At 31.0% G+C, this 17,855-nt stretch overlaps 2 protein-coding genes across 6 annotated transcripts in view; one reads left to right on the top strand and one right to left on the bottom strand.

Moving 5' to 3' along the window:
- The window catches only part of Ehbp1 (Eps15 homology domain containing protein-binding protein 1), a 164,322-nt gene extending 159,505 nt beyond the window's left edge, over positions 1-4,817 (top strand). The window contains exon 26 of one of the 2 annotated variants that reach the window (XR_012755234.1): positions 1,930-4,816. The gene's annotated coding sequence lies outside the window, so the exon portion shown is untranslated. Of the gene's footprint in view, positions 1-1,929 lie in introns of both variants that reach the window. The other variant, XM_075357124.1, reaches the window with a different exon arrangement.
- A 3,742-nt stretch (positions 4,818-8,559) lies between these two features.
- LOC142319624 (myosin-VIIa-like) overlaps positions 8,560-17,855 on the bottom strand; it is a 58,767-nt gene continuing 49,471 nt past the window's right edge. Inside the window, exons 15-17 of one of the 4 annotated variants that reach the window (XM_075357118.1) lie at positions 16,430-16,535; positions 12,344-12,403; positions 8,560-8,798 (exon numbers count right to left, since the gene is read on the bottom strand). In XM_075357118.1, coding sequence (XP_075213233.1) covers positions 8,688-8,798; positions 12,344-12,403; positions 16,430-16,535 — 277 coding nt within the window. In that variant the 3' untranslated portion in view covers positions 8,560-8,687. Of the gene's footprint in view, positions 8,799-12,343; positions 12,404-12,537; positions 12,610-16,360; positions 16,536-17,855 lie in introns of those variants that run through there. The other 3 variants (XM_075357119.1, XM_075357117.1, XM_075357120.1) reach the window with 3 other exon arrangements.

Below are 17,855 nucleotides of genomic sequence, written 5' to 3'. Positions count from 1 at the left end.
ATATCATTTTAATTTTTCTTATTTTTTATTAGTTTTATTGAACATGAGTTATACAAATTAAATTTACACAAAAACTCTTGCTGAAAATTAATATGGAATTCCAAGCATAAATTATTAATACAAATCAATGTTTGCTATTGCTGTTTGATCGAATGTTTTGATCTATTCACCATCTCCTTCTACTAAACTAAAAAATGAATCTTTATTACTGACATCATTTCTAAGACTCTGATAAATGTTTTTTTTTTTTTTGTTATTAACTAATGAAATAGAGTATATGTTGTGTTCAATAGAATACTCACTAGATGTATTTATTGTTAATGTTTAATAATATTAACAGTACAATATAGTAATATTGTACTGTTGTGCATCAGATTGCTCCATAAAATTAATTTTCTCTAAGGTTTAAAAACTAGCATTCTGTAAAAATTGGCTTGTAATACTTGTATAAATATAATATACAATATTTTGAAGATTAGACCAAATCTAACAATAAGAGTGATCCCGGACTAAATGGAAAAAAAAAAGTTATAATTAGAATGTAAAATGTCTCATAAATAATTCACTGGTTCTTAATTAAATTGAACAGTTTAATTTTTATAGTTTTATATTTAGTATAATATTTAGAATTTAACAATTTTAAAGATTTAATGATCAAAAAATAATAAAAGTGTTCCTTTAACATTAAATGGTTTATGTCTTTTAATATACCAGGCTGTTCCATAAAATGTATACACACTTTAAAATGGAATAGCTGCAAATTGGGAGATATATTATTGTAAGTATTACAACAATATAAAGGGAAAAGTAACAACACAGATACAGTTTCTTCTCAATAAGTGCTCAAACTGCAAACCACCAGCCTGCAAACACTTTTGAGCACGATGTAGTACATTCCCAGTGACATTTTCCAGAAGAGCCACAGCAATCGTTTCACAAGCCGTTTCAATTTCACAGTGAACTTCCATTTGTGTCTGTGGCTTCTTATTGTACATTATGTCCGTGACTGTCCCCCGGAAGTAAAAATCTAGGTGGATGGAGGGGGGCTATTATTTAATCAGCCTCGTTCATTCTATCCATTGTTCTGATACAGTGTTATCCAGGTACCAATGCATATCTAAAGCAAGTGCGGCAGGGTGCAATCTTGTCAAACAAGAAATGAATCGTCACCAAACACAGCCCTAATGGATAGTATAATTGATGTGTCCAGTATCTCCAAGTAAGTCTGGCCAGTAACCACCCCTTGGAAAAAGAACGGTTCAGTTAACATGCTTGATGATAATCCACACCAGACACGGAGTCCTGGAGAATCGACTTATTGCACAAGTGAGCAATGCTTAGGCGTGTTGGAGGTTCAGTTCAATATTCCTGCCTCCATTGACATTATGCTTAACAGATGTTCTCAAACTTCCAGTACCACTTAAAAATGTTTTTCGCTACTGGAATGAAAGCGCCATTACTGCACTTTATCAACTGATTGCAACTCATCAGATTGATTAACACTAACACAATCTGTTGCTATTAATCAATCATATTGAACCTGTAGCCAATGTGAATTGAAGTACATTGCATGTATGAAGTGCTTTTAAAGTGTGTATGCATTCTTTTGAATAGCCCGGTATTCTGCTGTATGTGTAAAGTATTATAAAGTATTATATTATAAAGAAAAATACTAAACTTTTCAACTTCATCTGGGTAGCTTAATCAGAGAACTATTCATTCTATACAAGCCAGTTTTAATGTGATTCATGTGGATTAAAATAAATGAACTACAAAAAATACTGTGAAATGTTATTACAGAATCTATATTTCATGTAAACAGTGTACATACTACTATTATGTGTAGACGGTACATATTTTTTGTCCTTTGTTTTTTAAAAAAGACTGAAAACATAAAAAAAAATAGTAACTTTCATATTAATGTTGCAGGTTTTTTCTTCCTCATTTCCAGAAGGGTATTATTGAGAGATCTGAGATCGGAAAAAATTAATATACTGCTGGGAATGAACTTTATTAATATTAAACTCTTAAAATGGTGCTAATTATCAAGTTATTCGTGTAGTGGCTTATAAAAAATCAAAGGAATTTTACAGCATCATCACTTGATCAGTATTAAAATATAATCTCATTAAAATAAGCTAGGCTTATAGTAGTATCATTATTGGTTGAGCCAGTGTAAAATTCCAAAATATAATGCCATGGCATATGCTATATTTGTTTAATATCTTGTAATATAGCACACACTTCAGTCGACTGTTAAGCAGGCAAAGGAGATTAGTATAAATAATGTCTATTATAATTAAATACATTCTGTAGATTAAAAAAAAACCAGTCCAAATTTAATAAATAATATTTATAAATTAATAATAAAATAATATTTAATAAACAGATGATGTTCAGTCATATTTAATGATTGTTTAGTGAAAACTCTACACGATCAGTTAATTGATAAATGAAAGTAGAACCTAAATGCTAATAGTTTTGGATGCAATATGTAAATGAATCATACTTAATCATTAGTCAGGTATAGCTAATTTGATAGTACTTTTATGTTAAAAGTAATAATAATTTTGTATTTGTTAATCTAAATTATATATGTTTCTCTTAATTAAGTTTTATTAAAAAAAAGTATTTGTCATCAGACCACAAACAACTCTCAATGAAAGTAGCATGTCTCACAGCCAATGATACCAAGTAATTATAATGATAGAGGTCGGTTTAAACAGTCCTACAAAGTAAATATTGATTGCGACTAATTAATTTATTGTCTAACTATATTATTATCAGGTACTAATTATTAAAATTATTATTTTATCTTTAAGGTTTATACAGTAATATTTATAATGATTTGTTTATTTAAAATATGATAGTGATAACTTTCTGTCTATTGTTAGTAACTGTAGTAAGATATAGCGATGCACAGGTTAATATTTAAAATCTCAGCCTGTGTAACAAGCGGACTGAGAAAAAAACTTATACTTTGTCTGATTGTAACTAATTTTATCAGTCTGAATTTTAATTTCACTGTCGACTGTTAAGTGCATCTTTAATAAAAAAAAGGTTCATTTTATTTAATAAAATTCGAGCAACCTTTATTTTTGTTCATTTTATTATTTTAATAGTGACATCTTTTTCTTGATGGTTTGCAAAATGTTTTATCATGAATTTATAAAAAAAAAAATAAAAAAAAAAAAAAAATATATTCATATTTTAATGTTTATTAGATTAGATTATTTATAGTAAAGACAAATTCATTGAAACTTTTGTGGTATTATATTGTTAACCAAACTTTTAGTGTTCCTATCAGGTTATGATTACTGAGTGTTATGGCATGTATATATATACATATTTTGTAATTTACATGAAATTTTTTTTGATTCAATTTTCAATTCGTCTATTTCATTCCCATTAAAATTATTATAATGGCTAAATTAATGACTATAATTAAAAACTAAAAGTAACTTAGTCGTATTTTGAAGTATTAATATGAATTTTTGTCTTACAATAGAACAATCAGACTATAACTAGTTAATGAAATTTAATTTTGGTTTCCCAATAAAAATGAATTTGAAATTTCTATAGGTGTATTCGTGTGCATTGTAACTATATTGTAAATTGAGATTTATTTTATTTGTTTTTAGTCTTATATTATTTGTAATATAACGTATCAAGTCATTATCCCTGAATTATTTATATTTTCATTATCATCTTTTGGTGCCATTTCCTGCTAATAAATCAGTTAATATTAAATATTAGTTTTATTTTAAACCATGACATTAAATTATACTATTTTATTAGTAAATATTTACTTTCTAGGTATAATAAATTTATCTTTATTTTTTAATGTTTAATTTAAGAAAAAAAATTATGTTCAGTTCATGTTTTTATAGAAAATTAGTCATTTTTACATTATAGTTTGTGAATTTGTAATTTTTCTTATAGCATTATTTGTTATAACACTAAAGAAAACTGTGTTTTAAAAATGTGTAGAAGGATAATATGTGATTTCTAGTGTTGTTTTTTCTGGTGTTTACAGTTTTGTTCACATTAAATGATGAAAAAATCTTTAATAAGATAGTTAAAAAATTGAACTAAACTTTATTATAGACTACATGTAATAAAATAAATAAAAATAAAAACAGCTGTGGTCAGTATGTTTATTATTAAACCATGCACAGAATCAACTGTCCTCAGTGTGTTGAAATTGATTTTTTCAAGTTTAAGTCAATGGAGGATATTGTGGAATACATACTAATGTATAATTTAAGTTCCTATATTTTTTCTGTGCCATACTCTTTAAGATTTTGTGATTTTTCTTCTTTTTGTAAGTTTTAAACTGGTAATATGAAAAAATAAAAATGTGTAATTATTTGAATGTATTCATATCATTAGCTGTTGACTAGAGAGATTTTATCAAAAGCTGTATTCAACATTATTATAAAAAATAATAATTGAAATGATGGTTGTTGATATTTTGGTAGTTACTCATTTTTTTTTATGTTGTAAAGAACAACAGATATTTTTCTTTTATTTACACAAAAAATATAAAGTTACACACTTTTTACACAATTGAATTATGTGATATCAAAAATAAAAAAAGTAGTACGTCATTGAAATATATTGTGCAACTAATCTTTTTTATAATGAATTAAAATAATATAAACAGTTTCTTTTATATTTTAACTTTTTTTTTGTATTTGTATATAGTGTATTTTTTTTACATGAATTGTTTATTATAATAAGCAATGTGCTTGGCTTATGTATAGTTAACTTACTTAATTCTCATCAACTGTAGTAATGTATTTTTAAAAATATAATTTCAATTATTGAATTACTTTGTCTTAATTAACCCCAAAAGTTTCATTAACTAGCAATCAGCACGGGAGGATTATGAACATTTTTTTTAGGACTAAAAAGGTGGTATACTGTGAAAGACTTGAAATTTAAGCAACAATGTATATTGCTGAATGGGTACATATTTTCATTCAATAAACACCCCCAAGTATTTACTTCATTCAGTTACTTAATTTAAACAATCTAGATTATGTTTAAAACGTAGTTTAAACTGTGTATTAACTTATATTAGTAGCTAATTAAATCACAGTTTGATTAACTTTTATTAATTAATTATGTATGTCTAGAGAAAGTCCTTTCGACGGGCAACATCCAGGTAAAGTCATTTTCTCTACAAAGTAATGAAAGCACTATACTGCCTGACCATGTGTGGAAGTGAAGGGGTTGCCAAGAGTTATGCTGGTACTACTCTGCAGTGCAGGATGAGAAACACTTCTTCAGTGGGCTTGGCACTGTTGAAGTAGGCTAGAGTCATACAATTCGAAACTGGCCTTCCGAGTCAAGGATCGATCGTGGGCCTAAAAATCCTATATTGTAAATCCCAGACTGTTCAAAAAACATGTACAACAGGCTGTTATAGGAAAAATGGCCTTTACACAAACGTAAGTCTAAAACAGAATGAGAGATTTAGAAGCTGGAATGTGAGAACATTGTATGCACCTGGGGCACTTAAATCCTTAGAATTGGAACTAACTTGGTACAACATGGACATAGTTACCTTACAAGAAATTTGTTGGCCTGAGGAAGGAATCCACAAAGGTGAAAATTATACTATACTATACAGTGGACATAAAGATGGAACACACATACTTCAAACTGGAATTGTTATGTTGCTAACCTCGCCAAATTTGAAGCAATTAATGAGAGGATTTGTTAGATTATTGCAAAGGGAAAATTAAAAAAATATTTCAATCATTAGTTACCATGTCCCAACAGAATAAAGTGTAGAAGATACAAAAAACGACTTTTACATCTTATTGTAGTACGTAAATGATAGAATTCCTAAATTTGACATAAAATTGGTAACGGGAGATGCAAATGCAAAAGTGGGAAAGGAGAATGGTTGGAAACCTTTGTGGGGAACCATAACTTGCAGTTAAGACCAAATGGAAATGGGTGAGATTAGCCTCTCTTGCAGTTTCTAAAGATCTATGAATAATGGGAACTGCTGTTCCTCACAAAAACATTCATTAGCAATCTTGCTTATCCCTTGATGATAAAATAAGTCAGATCAACCACATACTGGTAGAAATTAGACACAATAGTAATGTAACTGTTGTAAGGGTATTAACGGGAGCAGAAATTGTCTCAAGACCTACTACTAGTCAAAGTAAGATAAAAAATGGCAAGATCCTTTTAGACAGCAGGTAATTGATGCTAATTTTTTTCAGGATGAGTGTAAAAAGAATAAATTTCAAGTGAAAATTGAAAGCAAATTTAGTGCTGTGAATGATGTGGAAATAGGTGTAATTGGAGAACCAGCAGTAAAAGAGATGTGGGAAAGAACAAAAGAAACTGTACTGGAGGCAGGAGATCGAGACATTCAGGAAAGACAGGAAGAGGAGTAAAAAGTGATTCGACGAGTTGTGTAATGAGGCAGTAAGAAAGAGAAGAAATGCGAAACAAAGGATGTTGGAAAGTGATGTGCAAATTGTTCAGATAGAGGGTAATGTACAAGAAGGAACTGAAACCATTGAATAAGTAGTGCAACAATTAGTAGAAGAACTCTCGCTGGAAGAAGTGGAAAAAGCAACTAAAATGTCAAAGTAGAAGGGCTCCAGGGAGAGATAGCATAGCAAGGGGAGATATGGAAATACAGACGGAGCAGCTTAATGCAAAGGTTATTCAAATTATTTGTTAGTGTGTGGACATGCCTAAAGAATGGAAGCCAGCTGTCATAAGCCCAGTTCATAAAAAAGGGGACAAAATGTCCAATACTAAAAATTGCAAGGGAATATCATTACTAGTCATCGTGTATTAAATATCCAGGACAATCTTAAACATAGTAAACCCTTATATTGAAGAAGCAGTGGGAGAACATTAGGCGGGGTTTAGGAAGGGAAAATAAACAATAGATCTTTATATTGCGGCAAATAATTGCAAATGCTAAGAATTCATTATGGAAGAACAGGTGGCTGTTTGTGGACGGTATAATCAGGGAAGAAATTTTAAAGTCATTGAAGGAAGTAGGTATTCCCAGCAAACTAATAATAGCAAGCATAAGCATGTGGAATCTTGAGTGCGTTGTTAAAAATTAATGGGAAGACAACAGAGCTTCAAAGTGGGAACTGGAGTTTGACAAGTTGATATTATTTCATCAGCCATTTTTAATATTATTCTTAGTAAAGTAATTAAATTGAAAACCAACTCAACTTCCAAGTATTAGTACTAGTTTGAAGAAAGACGCAGACACTGGTTTTTGCTGACAATATTGCTCTGGTGGGTGCAGGTGATGGAGAAGTCAGAAAAATGTATGTCTACTGTAATGATAAAAGAAGCAGCCAAAGTGGGCTTGAGAATAAAAAGTGAAAAGATCCATAATAACTTTCAAGAGAGGAAAGGATCAGCAACTGAAGTCGATGATTCAAAAAGTTTACTTATTTCAATTACTTGGTGTAATAGTCAACAATAAATATTTTATAATAATATGGAAGAGATAACAGCTAGAATAAAAACAGCCACATGCTGTCTTGGTGTGTTTGACAAGAGAATGCAGACTAGACTGCCGTCATTTGAAAATAGAGTAAAGTAATGATCTCAAATTGTGATTGAATACTTTGAGAAATCCAGAATATGTGGACATATTCAAAGAAAATACTCAAAAAATTAAACTTCACATTTGTATGAAAATAATTTCAAAAGAATAAAAAATATTTTGCTACAAATCTTGCAAAATATTTAATTCTAATCAAATATGTATAAAAAAAATCAACATTAAACACATGGAAAAATAAATAAGCTGATTTTTAATATAATTTTTCTAAAAAAAAATTAGAAATGTAAAAGTTACATTTTTGGCTATTTTTTATGACATTTATTGTTTTTTCTCAAAACATTCGTGCATGACAGATTATTTAGCTAATTTTTGTAAGTCCTGCTTTACCTTTTCACACCAGAAAGAGGGGGAGTTTTTTGCAGGTAAACTTCAACAAAAAAAATTTTTTCTCAGCTTTTTTTATTTTAATAGAGGATATCCTATATCTTAAGTTTAGCAGGAACTTCCTGGAATAATTGATGATGTAGTTAGTGATTGATTCATAAATAATGAAATAATCAGTTTTCAGGTTTACAATGTTATAGTTATAAATTGTTTCGTCTAATTTTTTTTTGTCTTCAGTCATTCGACTGGTTTGATGCAGCTTTCCAAGATTCCCTATCTAGTGCCAGTCTAGAATGTTTTATATATTCCGAATGTTGCCTGCCTGTCAATTTTCCATTCTACCAATGTTGCCAATTTTTCCCTTCTACCTGTCCCTCCAATATTAAAGCGACTATTCCAGGATGCCTTAATCCTTAATCCTTAAGCCTGTAAGTCTGTCTCTTCTTTTAACTATATTTTTCTAAATACTTCTTTCTTCATAAATTTGCCACATTCCCCTCTTCATTTGTCAGTAATAAGCTACTAGTTTCTTCTGATAAGTATTACAAAATACTAAAAATGTTCAAGAACAAAAAGTACGTTTTTTGTTTTTAATATTACATTTAATTTATGGTTAAAACAATACAACTCTATTGTATGCAAGTGAAATCAGAAATTAATATTTTATTTTAATATTTTTATTTTCATTAAAAAAGGAATATATTAAATAGAGTAGTATTGTAAGCTGCTTTTTTTATAGTGTTGTTATCAAGTTGTTGTGCTCAGTATCTTGAAGTGCTACTGTAAAAACTGAATTAATCCATGCATCTATGTCACCAATAGATTCTTCTCTTTTGTACTGTACCTAAAAAATTAAAATTTTATTTTATGAAATTATAACATGGTTATTTCATTGTTGTTTAAATGTGAAATAAATGATTGAAGCAATTGACTTCTAATAACACTGCCCAACAAAGGATTTTTTTTAATGTTTCCTTCACTTCATGAATCAAATCTTACTAATTTTGGGTTGATAAAAACGAATATAACAAAGATAAATTTTTATTAGCTCTAGTTTCTGTGATGTACAATAGGTGAAAGTATTTTATTTTAACGGATTAAGAGAAAATGATATATTTTTATTGCATATACCAACAACATAGAAAGTCCATTTGATGTTTTTTTAATGACTGTTACATTCTAAGAGTTTTTAATTGATGGATGAATACCTGGTAGTTGGTTGAGTCTGAAGAGAATCATGTGGTGGCTTCATGAGATCCATTGTCTTTTGGTTTTCCTCTTGTAAGCAAGTTCCAGAGCATCTCACAGACCAGCAGTAATCCGCAAGCATTGCTTCATTCCAACAGCCCTGATATATGTGTTCCATTACAGAAATATCCTGATGGAATCTTTCTCCGTGTTCATCACTGATAACTCCACGACTAGGAGGGAAAAACTTCAGGTGTGAGTGGAGAAAATGGATTTTAAGGGACAGTTGCATCCAAGTTGATGGTATTTTTGCAGAAGTACTGTCACCAAGTGACTGTAGTTTTCATTTCTTTTTTTGCCTAAAAATCCTTGATTGACTCCTTTTAAGGTTTCCCAAGTTTTAAGGTTCCTGTTGCATTCTTAAGAGTACAGCAGTGACTTTTAGATTGCCACAGATTTTACAATTTTGTACAGCATATTTGATGTCAGTCTAGGAGGATTGCCATGTTTGCATAAGTCTCCTTCATGTGAACTGCATGTCCAACAGGTTGCCAATGTGTAGTAATACACCTTTCAGACTAAGCTTGAAGGAATCTATGAATAGCCTCTAATCAGTTGGTTCATTATTCAAATTCAAACATTTTATCAAGCCATTAACGTCTGAAGCAAAAGAGCAAGATTGTTTTTCTTGAGTTTGTTTTCTTTGAGATTGTTTTTCAAAGCAGATCCCTTTGTGAGATCCTGACATCATGAAAAAGATTCTGTTGCTGTAGTTTTGACCCTAGAAGTTCTGCCTTCTCCTTCATCAAATCAAGGTCTTGAATGAGATTACTCAATTCCGCTTGATTCAGTCTGTGTGATTTTCAACTTTTTCGTCAGAATCGGAGTCATGGGATTTAGAAGGCTTGTTTGGGTTCTTCTTCCACACTTTTTTTTCATTTTCTACTTTAAGCTCATAATTTTGGGGTGGAGTAGGAACTGATAAACTAACTTGAGTGTGGAAAAGGCCGAATAGCAGATGGAAGATTAGGATATTGAACTGTCTTTTCTTCATTGACAATCCTGCCTTTATGTGTGGAGTCAAGCAAAAACAGCAGTTATCTGTATGGTTTGTAGGCTTCCACCAAACCATAGGCACAGCAAAAGCCATAGATATTTCTTTTTTCAGCCATTCTTGTAGTATAACTGAATAACAGTTGGAAAATATACGTGGAGCCCGTGACTTATCCTGGTCCCCTACCAAAATAATGCTGATAGGCAGTCTTCACAAGAGGTGTCAGAGTGCATTTCTATGATGAAAATGTTATTTCATCACAAGTGTAACAAAAATTATTCACTGAATTTACATATTTTTGTGGCATTTTGATATAACAAATTTTTCACTTCAAAAGCACTCAAAAACCATAAATTCTGCACTAATTATAACAAACAACATGAAACTCACAATCACAACAACAGTAATAATGTTTATAACCTACAAACAGCTGGAGAATGTTGTGTTTTGTCATTTAACAAGTGTAACAACTCCAAAAACAAGATTACCTCAAACTAAAAATGTAGATCGGGTAAAAAATATGATATGTCATTGTATATTCAAACTAAGAGCTAATTTGTGATTTTTGAATTCAGAATAATAAAAGCTATTTTTGAGCCTGAAACATTTTCATTGTTGGGCAGTGTAATAAAAAAATTATTTTCTTATAAGCAGGAAGTCATAAATACCTTACTTCTGAAATTTAGTTAGCTTATGGATTTACAATTGCTATTAAAACATGCACTATCCTTTAATTTCTTATATGTTATATAGAAAGATGTATAACATTTGTGTGGTATGGTTTTAGGAACCTAGCCTGTTTTGTTTTACATGTTCGTTTGAACATGAAGATTGCAGTTACACTATTATACTTCAAGAGCAGTAGATATAAATGCGCTTGTAGTAAAAAAATATGTTTCATGTGAGTTTTTTATTTATCAAAAATTATATCCACCATTTTTGGTGTGTAAATATACTAAGCTGCATTGTATATGTTAAAACCACTTTGTCACTCAATGTAAGTGTTATTCACAAAAATTCACCTTTTATTTTTTTCAAAACCTGCTTATAGTCTCGTCTCACTAATGTAAATAAGCAAGTTAATAATAAAATAGTCTATTGATTTATTTTTTGATTTTATAAAAATAATCTTTGATTTAACCATAATACAATTTACGTGAGGATGTATTACAAAAGGGTGAGAATAATATAATAACATTAATGATTTTGCTGGTTAGATGCTTTGAATAAAATGGTTAGATACTTTGAAGTTTAGAACCTAAATTAAAAAGGTAATTATTGACTAGAGGATAGAGCAAACGCTAGGTAGAATGGTGAATTGCATGAAACCATTCGAGTGATAGATGACAAAAAATAAATATTGTTAATAATTATTAAAATTAATATAAAACTCAAATATTATAATATAACTCAGTATTTAAGTGTTTTTTTTCATTATAAAAATTGTGTAGTTTTGTGAATGTAGTACAGTAATCATGGTCCAATTCTGTTTTATCCAATAAATAAATTATTTCTTGTGTGAATATTGATGTTCATGAAAGTAGTAATTTGCTTTAAGACTGGACAAACTGCTAATTTTGACTAATTAATTATTGACAGATTCATGTTGTACATAATAATGTATTTCATCAGAAGCTTCTACTGTGAGAGTGTGAGAACTAGCAACCCTGGGATCCAAGCTAATTGCAGTTTATTTTTTAATTTTGCAAATGCTACATATCATTGCCCTGTAAAATATCTAGCTTACATACAGAAATATTCCACTCTATTCAACTAAAAAATTGTGTATTTTTTATACGGTAGGTAGACAACTTCCTTAATGAACTCAGTAACTTTTTTAATGAACTCAGTAATCGGAGAAATCTTTCAAAAATCAGGGTTGGATTTTAGGAGTTTCATTTTTATACAGAATGTTTTAAATATCCTGTACAGAGTGGTAAATGACTAGAGGAAGTATTAACACTAGTCATAGTTTAAAAAAAAAGTTAACACAAACTACATACTGTAATTGACAGAATGGGGCAGGCTAAGCAGGTGTGTAATTAAATGCTTACCTAAATACCCATAAACATTGTAGTAGTAATTATTATTCTCATTTTATAACATAAAGTTGGTTTGTTGATCTTAAAAATATATGAAGTGCTTACCTTTTGTTTTTCCATTCTTTTAAAAACTTCTCTCCTTACCAGAAAACCTCGACATCTAGCCTGTATTGGCATAAAATTAAATCTGTTTTAAAATGTAATTATATATTAAATTTAAAAAATTATTAAATTTTTTTATTATTTTTGTTTATATTATGTTAGTTTAAAACCCAAAGCTGAGATTATGCAAAGACTGATTTGTGATGATAGCATTGTATGTATATATTTTTATGCAGTAATAATTTAAATTCTTAAAATTAAAATGTGCCCTGAAAGAGAAAAGTGAACTTAAAATATTTTATTTTTTTATGTGTAATCAGTAGTAATATAAGGAGGAATATTATTCTACACCTTGTTGGGATATATTTCAATAAATATCTATGTTATGATAAAACTGTTATTTGCATTAATTTTTTTTCTGTTTTATCTTATACATAGATGTAGTTGTGATAATTAAAAAATTTTTTTTTTTTTTGCTGTTTCGGTTTGACAAATTCAGCTTTGTCTGTCTATAAAGGTTTATCTTATAATGCTGTAATGGGCTCTGCCCCTCATGGTTTCTTTTATTGTTTTAATTAAAAGGATGCATTTTAGTATAAAACGTGTGTAAGGTAAATTTTGCTATAACTTTTGTCTAAAATATTGTAAAATTTTAAAGAGAAGGGACATCTGCAAAAAAATTTAAGATGCATACAAAAAAAATTCTAATTGTATTTAAATGTCTTTAAATGTTCAATAATATTTTTGATATTGTCTAAAACTTTGTTTGACATTTTTATCTATGACTTTTATCTATCCCCCTTGGTGAGGAATTGCGTCTTTATAGCATATAATAGTTTTATAGCATAAAAAGTGATTTATCGTAAATGATAATAATTAGAACAGGTGATTGGCAAGCAGTCAGATTAGATTTTTTTTTCTTTATAATTTGTGTACATTTTTTATTATTAACCACTGTGAAACTACATGCTTTATTCTATTTAAGTTTAGTTTTTGAAACTGGTTTTTTAATATGCCCTTGGCCAGTGGTATTTTATTCAGTTTCCTTAAAGGGGGTTGCTTCAACTGATAGGAATCCAAGAATGTACTAAAATGACTGTTTATGAATTCTTTCTTTAAATAAATTCTGCTTTTATTAATGACATTTTTTATCAAGAAATAAAATAAAGCAATTTAACAGGAAAAAATGAAGTTTATAAAATTTGTTGAAGGTATACAGAAAATTTGCTGCACGTATGCAGCCTAAATTTTTATCAGTGCCTCTCATCCTTCCTTGACGAGCATTGATTTCTCTTCTTCTGTTTAATTTTTAGTATTGAAAATCTGTTAATTTAATAAAATTAAACTGAAGTATCTTTTGCTGTATGCATTTTTTTATTAGAGCATCCAACATTCATTGGATGTCTGAGAAGGTACAGATGTGTAATAGGATTCTAACCACGAAGGGGAAGATCCTGCCATGTGACGATTCTGGTTGCCAAACCACCCTTACCACCAGGGTGGTTTGCTTTACCCAGAGGTCATCTTCTAGACCTACATAATGATTGATGGCATCATCTTGGTCTTTGTCAGAATGCCAACAACGCAAATGCCATGAATGAAATTTCCATCGGTGTAAACCCTATAAACTAACATAACAAAAAACAAGAAACCAAACCTATTCGTATGAAATTGACTGAGTAGAACAAATTATAAATTTTGAGCTAAATGCCTTATAACAAAGGAAAATTAAACAAATAACATCGCAAAATAACAAAACAAAAAAAATTAACACCAAACAAAACTTCAAAACACCTACCATGGCAACTAAAATGTCAAAGCTACCCTAGCACCCATGTTACACGAACATCCATTCCTATACGCCCTCCCCAACTCGCTGAATAACCAAATATTTCATAAAACTCTCTACTATAAACCATTATTAGGCCTGGCTTTTCCAATTTACAGCAGTAAGATCCAATATCTCTGAGCTGCTTCACAATCTGTATCTTCTGTCTTCATAACAAAGACAGACATACAAAACATAAAAAGCATCGTTCATTAAAACACAACTCTTACCCAAATCAGCCAGGCTGAAACGAGCCAATTTATCCCTAAAAGCACCATGGCTCAAAAGAAACATGTGACATATTTATTAGGAGACACCCAAGAGGCGCCTTATAAACTCCTCACATCAGGGAAGAGACCATGGGTATAATGCCCATTAGATGTTTTGTTTTTAACCTTTGGGACCATCATTAGATATTGCTTCAGAGGATGAGATGAATGACAAGTAGAGTGTGAAAATGCTTGACCAGGATTTGAATCCAGGACCTCTGGATGAAAGATGAGACACTATCACTAGCACCACAGAGGCTGGCATCCCATCTCTCCTGCAACAAATGAAATCCACTATTCTCAATCTCTCTCATTTTTGCAGAAGTCAATTCACTCGACTTTTTTTACAAAAAACCACTGTTGATGCTCAACCATGAGAACATCAATGGACTTCACTTCAGCAATCACCAGAACAGCCTCATGAGAGATGAACACAGTAACCCTCTTTTAGCAGCAAGGGCCCTCAGTAAAATATCGCTACAAGTTTTATATTTTAGCCTACCTGCTTATACAGGTGCAGCATACAACACAATTGCCTCACACACACCTTTATAAAGGATACGCACAGTCTTTAAGGTTACATACACCCCAAGTCAGATTCACCATACGTCGAATAACAAAGAAGGCACTATTGGCCTTCTTTGTGATTTATTGTAAATGCTACTTGAATCAAAAATTTTCATCAAGTAGCACTTCGAGGTATTTCTGAACTTGAACATAGCAAATTTGGTGGCCTGATATAGATCGTCGCATCATAGCAAAATGGCCTTTCAGCAACATCATTGTGGTTTTATCCGGACTGAATGCCATCTTATGCTGATGGTCCCACAGCTCTAGCAAACTACAGGCCTGAGAGGCCCTAAGTTTAATCTTGTTCTGCAAGCATCCTTCGACCAGCAGCAACCCATCATCGGCATAAGCGACAATGCAACAACCGCTGGGCAACCTCAGCCGCATCAGAGCATCAAACTCTACATCCCGTAACAAACGACCCAGTACCACTGCCCTGAGGAAACCCATAGTGTCATTATTACTTTGTGGCCACCATCACAAAGCAGAACGTCAGAAAATCCCCAAGACATACCCCGGCACGACTATTCCTCACAATACTCATGACTTTTAGAATAGTGTCCTGTGTCCCTTTACCAGGACGAAAATCATACTGATCCTCCATCAATAATCGCTGCGATGTCAACCTCTCATTTATGCGCAAATATAATATCTTCTCAAAGACCTTACCAACAACTAGCAACATCAGGGGCCTATATTAGAAGTTATGAGGAACTAACAGTAGATTACTTGTCGCCACCCTTAAAAAAAAGTTGAACTATACCCGTCTTCCAACAAATTGGAGAATAACCGATAAAAAGCATATTATTAAAAACGTACGAACACTGACATTTAACGAGCGAACAAGGAGCATAAAATGTTAATGCATCCCATATTTAATAGAATTCATAACATTTGCGCTGCAGAGGTAAAAACATGCATGTATTTTGACACAGTAAATTATTCTATGAATACAGCAGAAAATATCAACAGGCCGTCATTATTCACTTTTTCCTTTATAAATTGAGTGTTCTTTTCAGACTGGAATCAAATTTAGGAACATTTAGTTTAATAGTCATTTTTATTTTTAAAAGTTGTTTTTTGGATTACGTAATTACGTACTAAAACAATATAAAGACCTAAAAAATTGTTTTTAAGTCTAAATAAATAAATAAATATCTTTTCCTATTTTTAACTTCAATTCTTTCATTAGTGATCCTCAAATGAACGAGAAAGCTACTGAAAACAATTTAGAATAGAATTTACATTATTGTTATGTTAATACTATACTATTTTTGCTGCTGAGTTTTTTTTTTAGTTTAGTAAAATACAACAGACTTCTTTGTGAAATTACATAAAATTAAATATTATTACCTGAAAATTTCTTGTAGATGTTCTGAATTTTAAAAAGTTATTAGCTAAATGTCTTGAACGAATGCTTACTTGAAGTCTTAAGAAGCCTTGTCGTATTATATTGTAAGTTTTTTGTGCTCTATATCTTCGCCAAGTTTTTTGTATCAGTAAAGCACCATTTTTCATTCTTTTGTACCTGTAAAAAAATTTAATTTAGTTTTATAGTCTTTTTTTGTTATTTGGTTTGTGACTATAACAATTATTATGTCTGTACATATTAATACATATACTGTGCACATGTATGTACGAGTGAGCATTTGCAGGCGTTATTTTGTTTTAAATCATTTACTAGCTTTTACTGATTAAATACACAAATTTAATTTTTAATACAGAAAAATTTAGAAAAGAAATTATTATTAATACAAAAATAAAATATAATTTTAATTTAAATATAAAGATATAACCTATGAGAAACAGTGGACCTACGAGAACGTAAGTCCATAATTCCCAATTAATTTTCCCGATTCAATTTTCCTGAGTAAACAGTTAGTCAAGCTCATAAGCTGCTATATGATTATCCTATTCGATGTTAGAAATCGATTCAGAATAAATTTGTTTGTTATGTCATTAACTTGTGTTCGCAATATGTGGTCGTGCATTATCGTCCAGCAGGACGACACCCACGCCGCCGATTTTGAATGGGGTGCCGAAACTTACGTAGTTTCGCAGAAGGCTTCTGCATTTATAGTCGTTCCACGTGGCATGAAATTAATCAGCAGTATGCCAAACCGATCCTAAAAGACTGTGGCCATCAGTTTGCGTCCTAATGGCTGAGGCTTGGCCTTTGTCGGTCTCAGTGGTGATTGAGGATGACGCCATTAACTTCACTGCCGTTTTCTCTCTGGAATGTAATACAAAATCCATGTTTCATCGCCGGTGACAATTGAATTAAGGAATTTATAACCTTTTTCTGTGTAGCGCATCAAAAATTCTAAAGCAGATCCCATTGGGATTTTTTTGTGACGTTCCGTTAAGACGTGCGGCACCCGACGTGTACAAACCTTTCTGAAGACTAAATGGTTATGAACAATACGTCCAATAACAGCTCTTGAAACAACAGGAAAAAGAAGGGCCAGGTCGGAAATCGTTGAGTGACGGTCTTTTCTGATTTCATCATCGACGCGTTTCAAACAAGTCCTCGGTGATTATCGAGGGCCTTCCCGAATGTTCTTCATCGTGCGCATTAATTCTGTTATACCATTTTCGGACGTTTCTTTCATTATATTATCACCGTACAAACCAACTAACTGCCTATGAATTTCAACCGGCTTAACGTTTAAGGCGGTTTAAAACACGTATGTGTATTAAAACACGTGTCCACGTATTTCACAGACGGCGGCAACATCGATTTTCCTATTCATTTTATAATGTAATAACTCACTCGCAATCAAATAATACAACGCGACAACTCACAGACAACAATGCAGTTTGTATATTACTAGCGTGGCCATGAACG

This window comes from Lycorma delicatula, chromosome 2 (genome assembly GCF_047948215.1).
Source record: "Lycorma delicatula isolate Av1 chromosome 2, ASM4794821v1, whole genome shotgun sequence".
In the NCBI taxonomy this organism is placed as follows: Eukaryota; Metazoa; Arthropoda; class Insecta; order Hemiptera; family Fulgoridae; genus Lycorma; species Lycorma delicatula.
The sequence above is the reverse complement of the archived record's forward strand: the minus strand, read 5'-3'. Positions and strand labels throughout refer to the sequence as shown.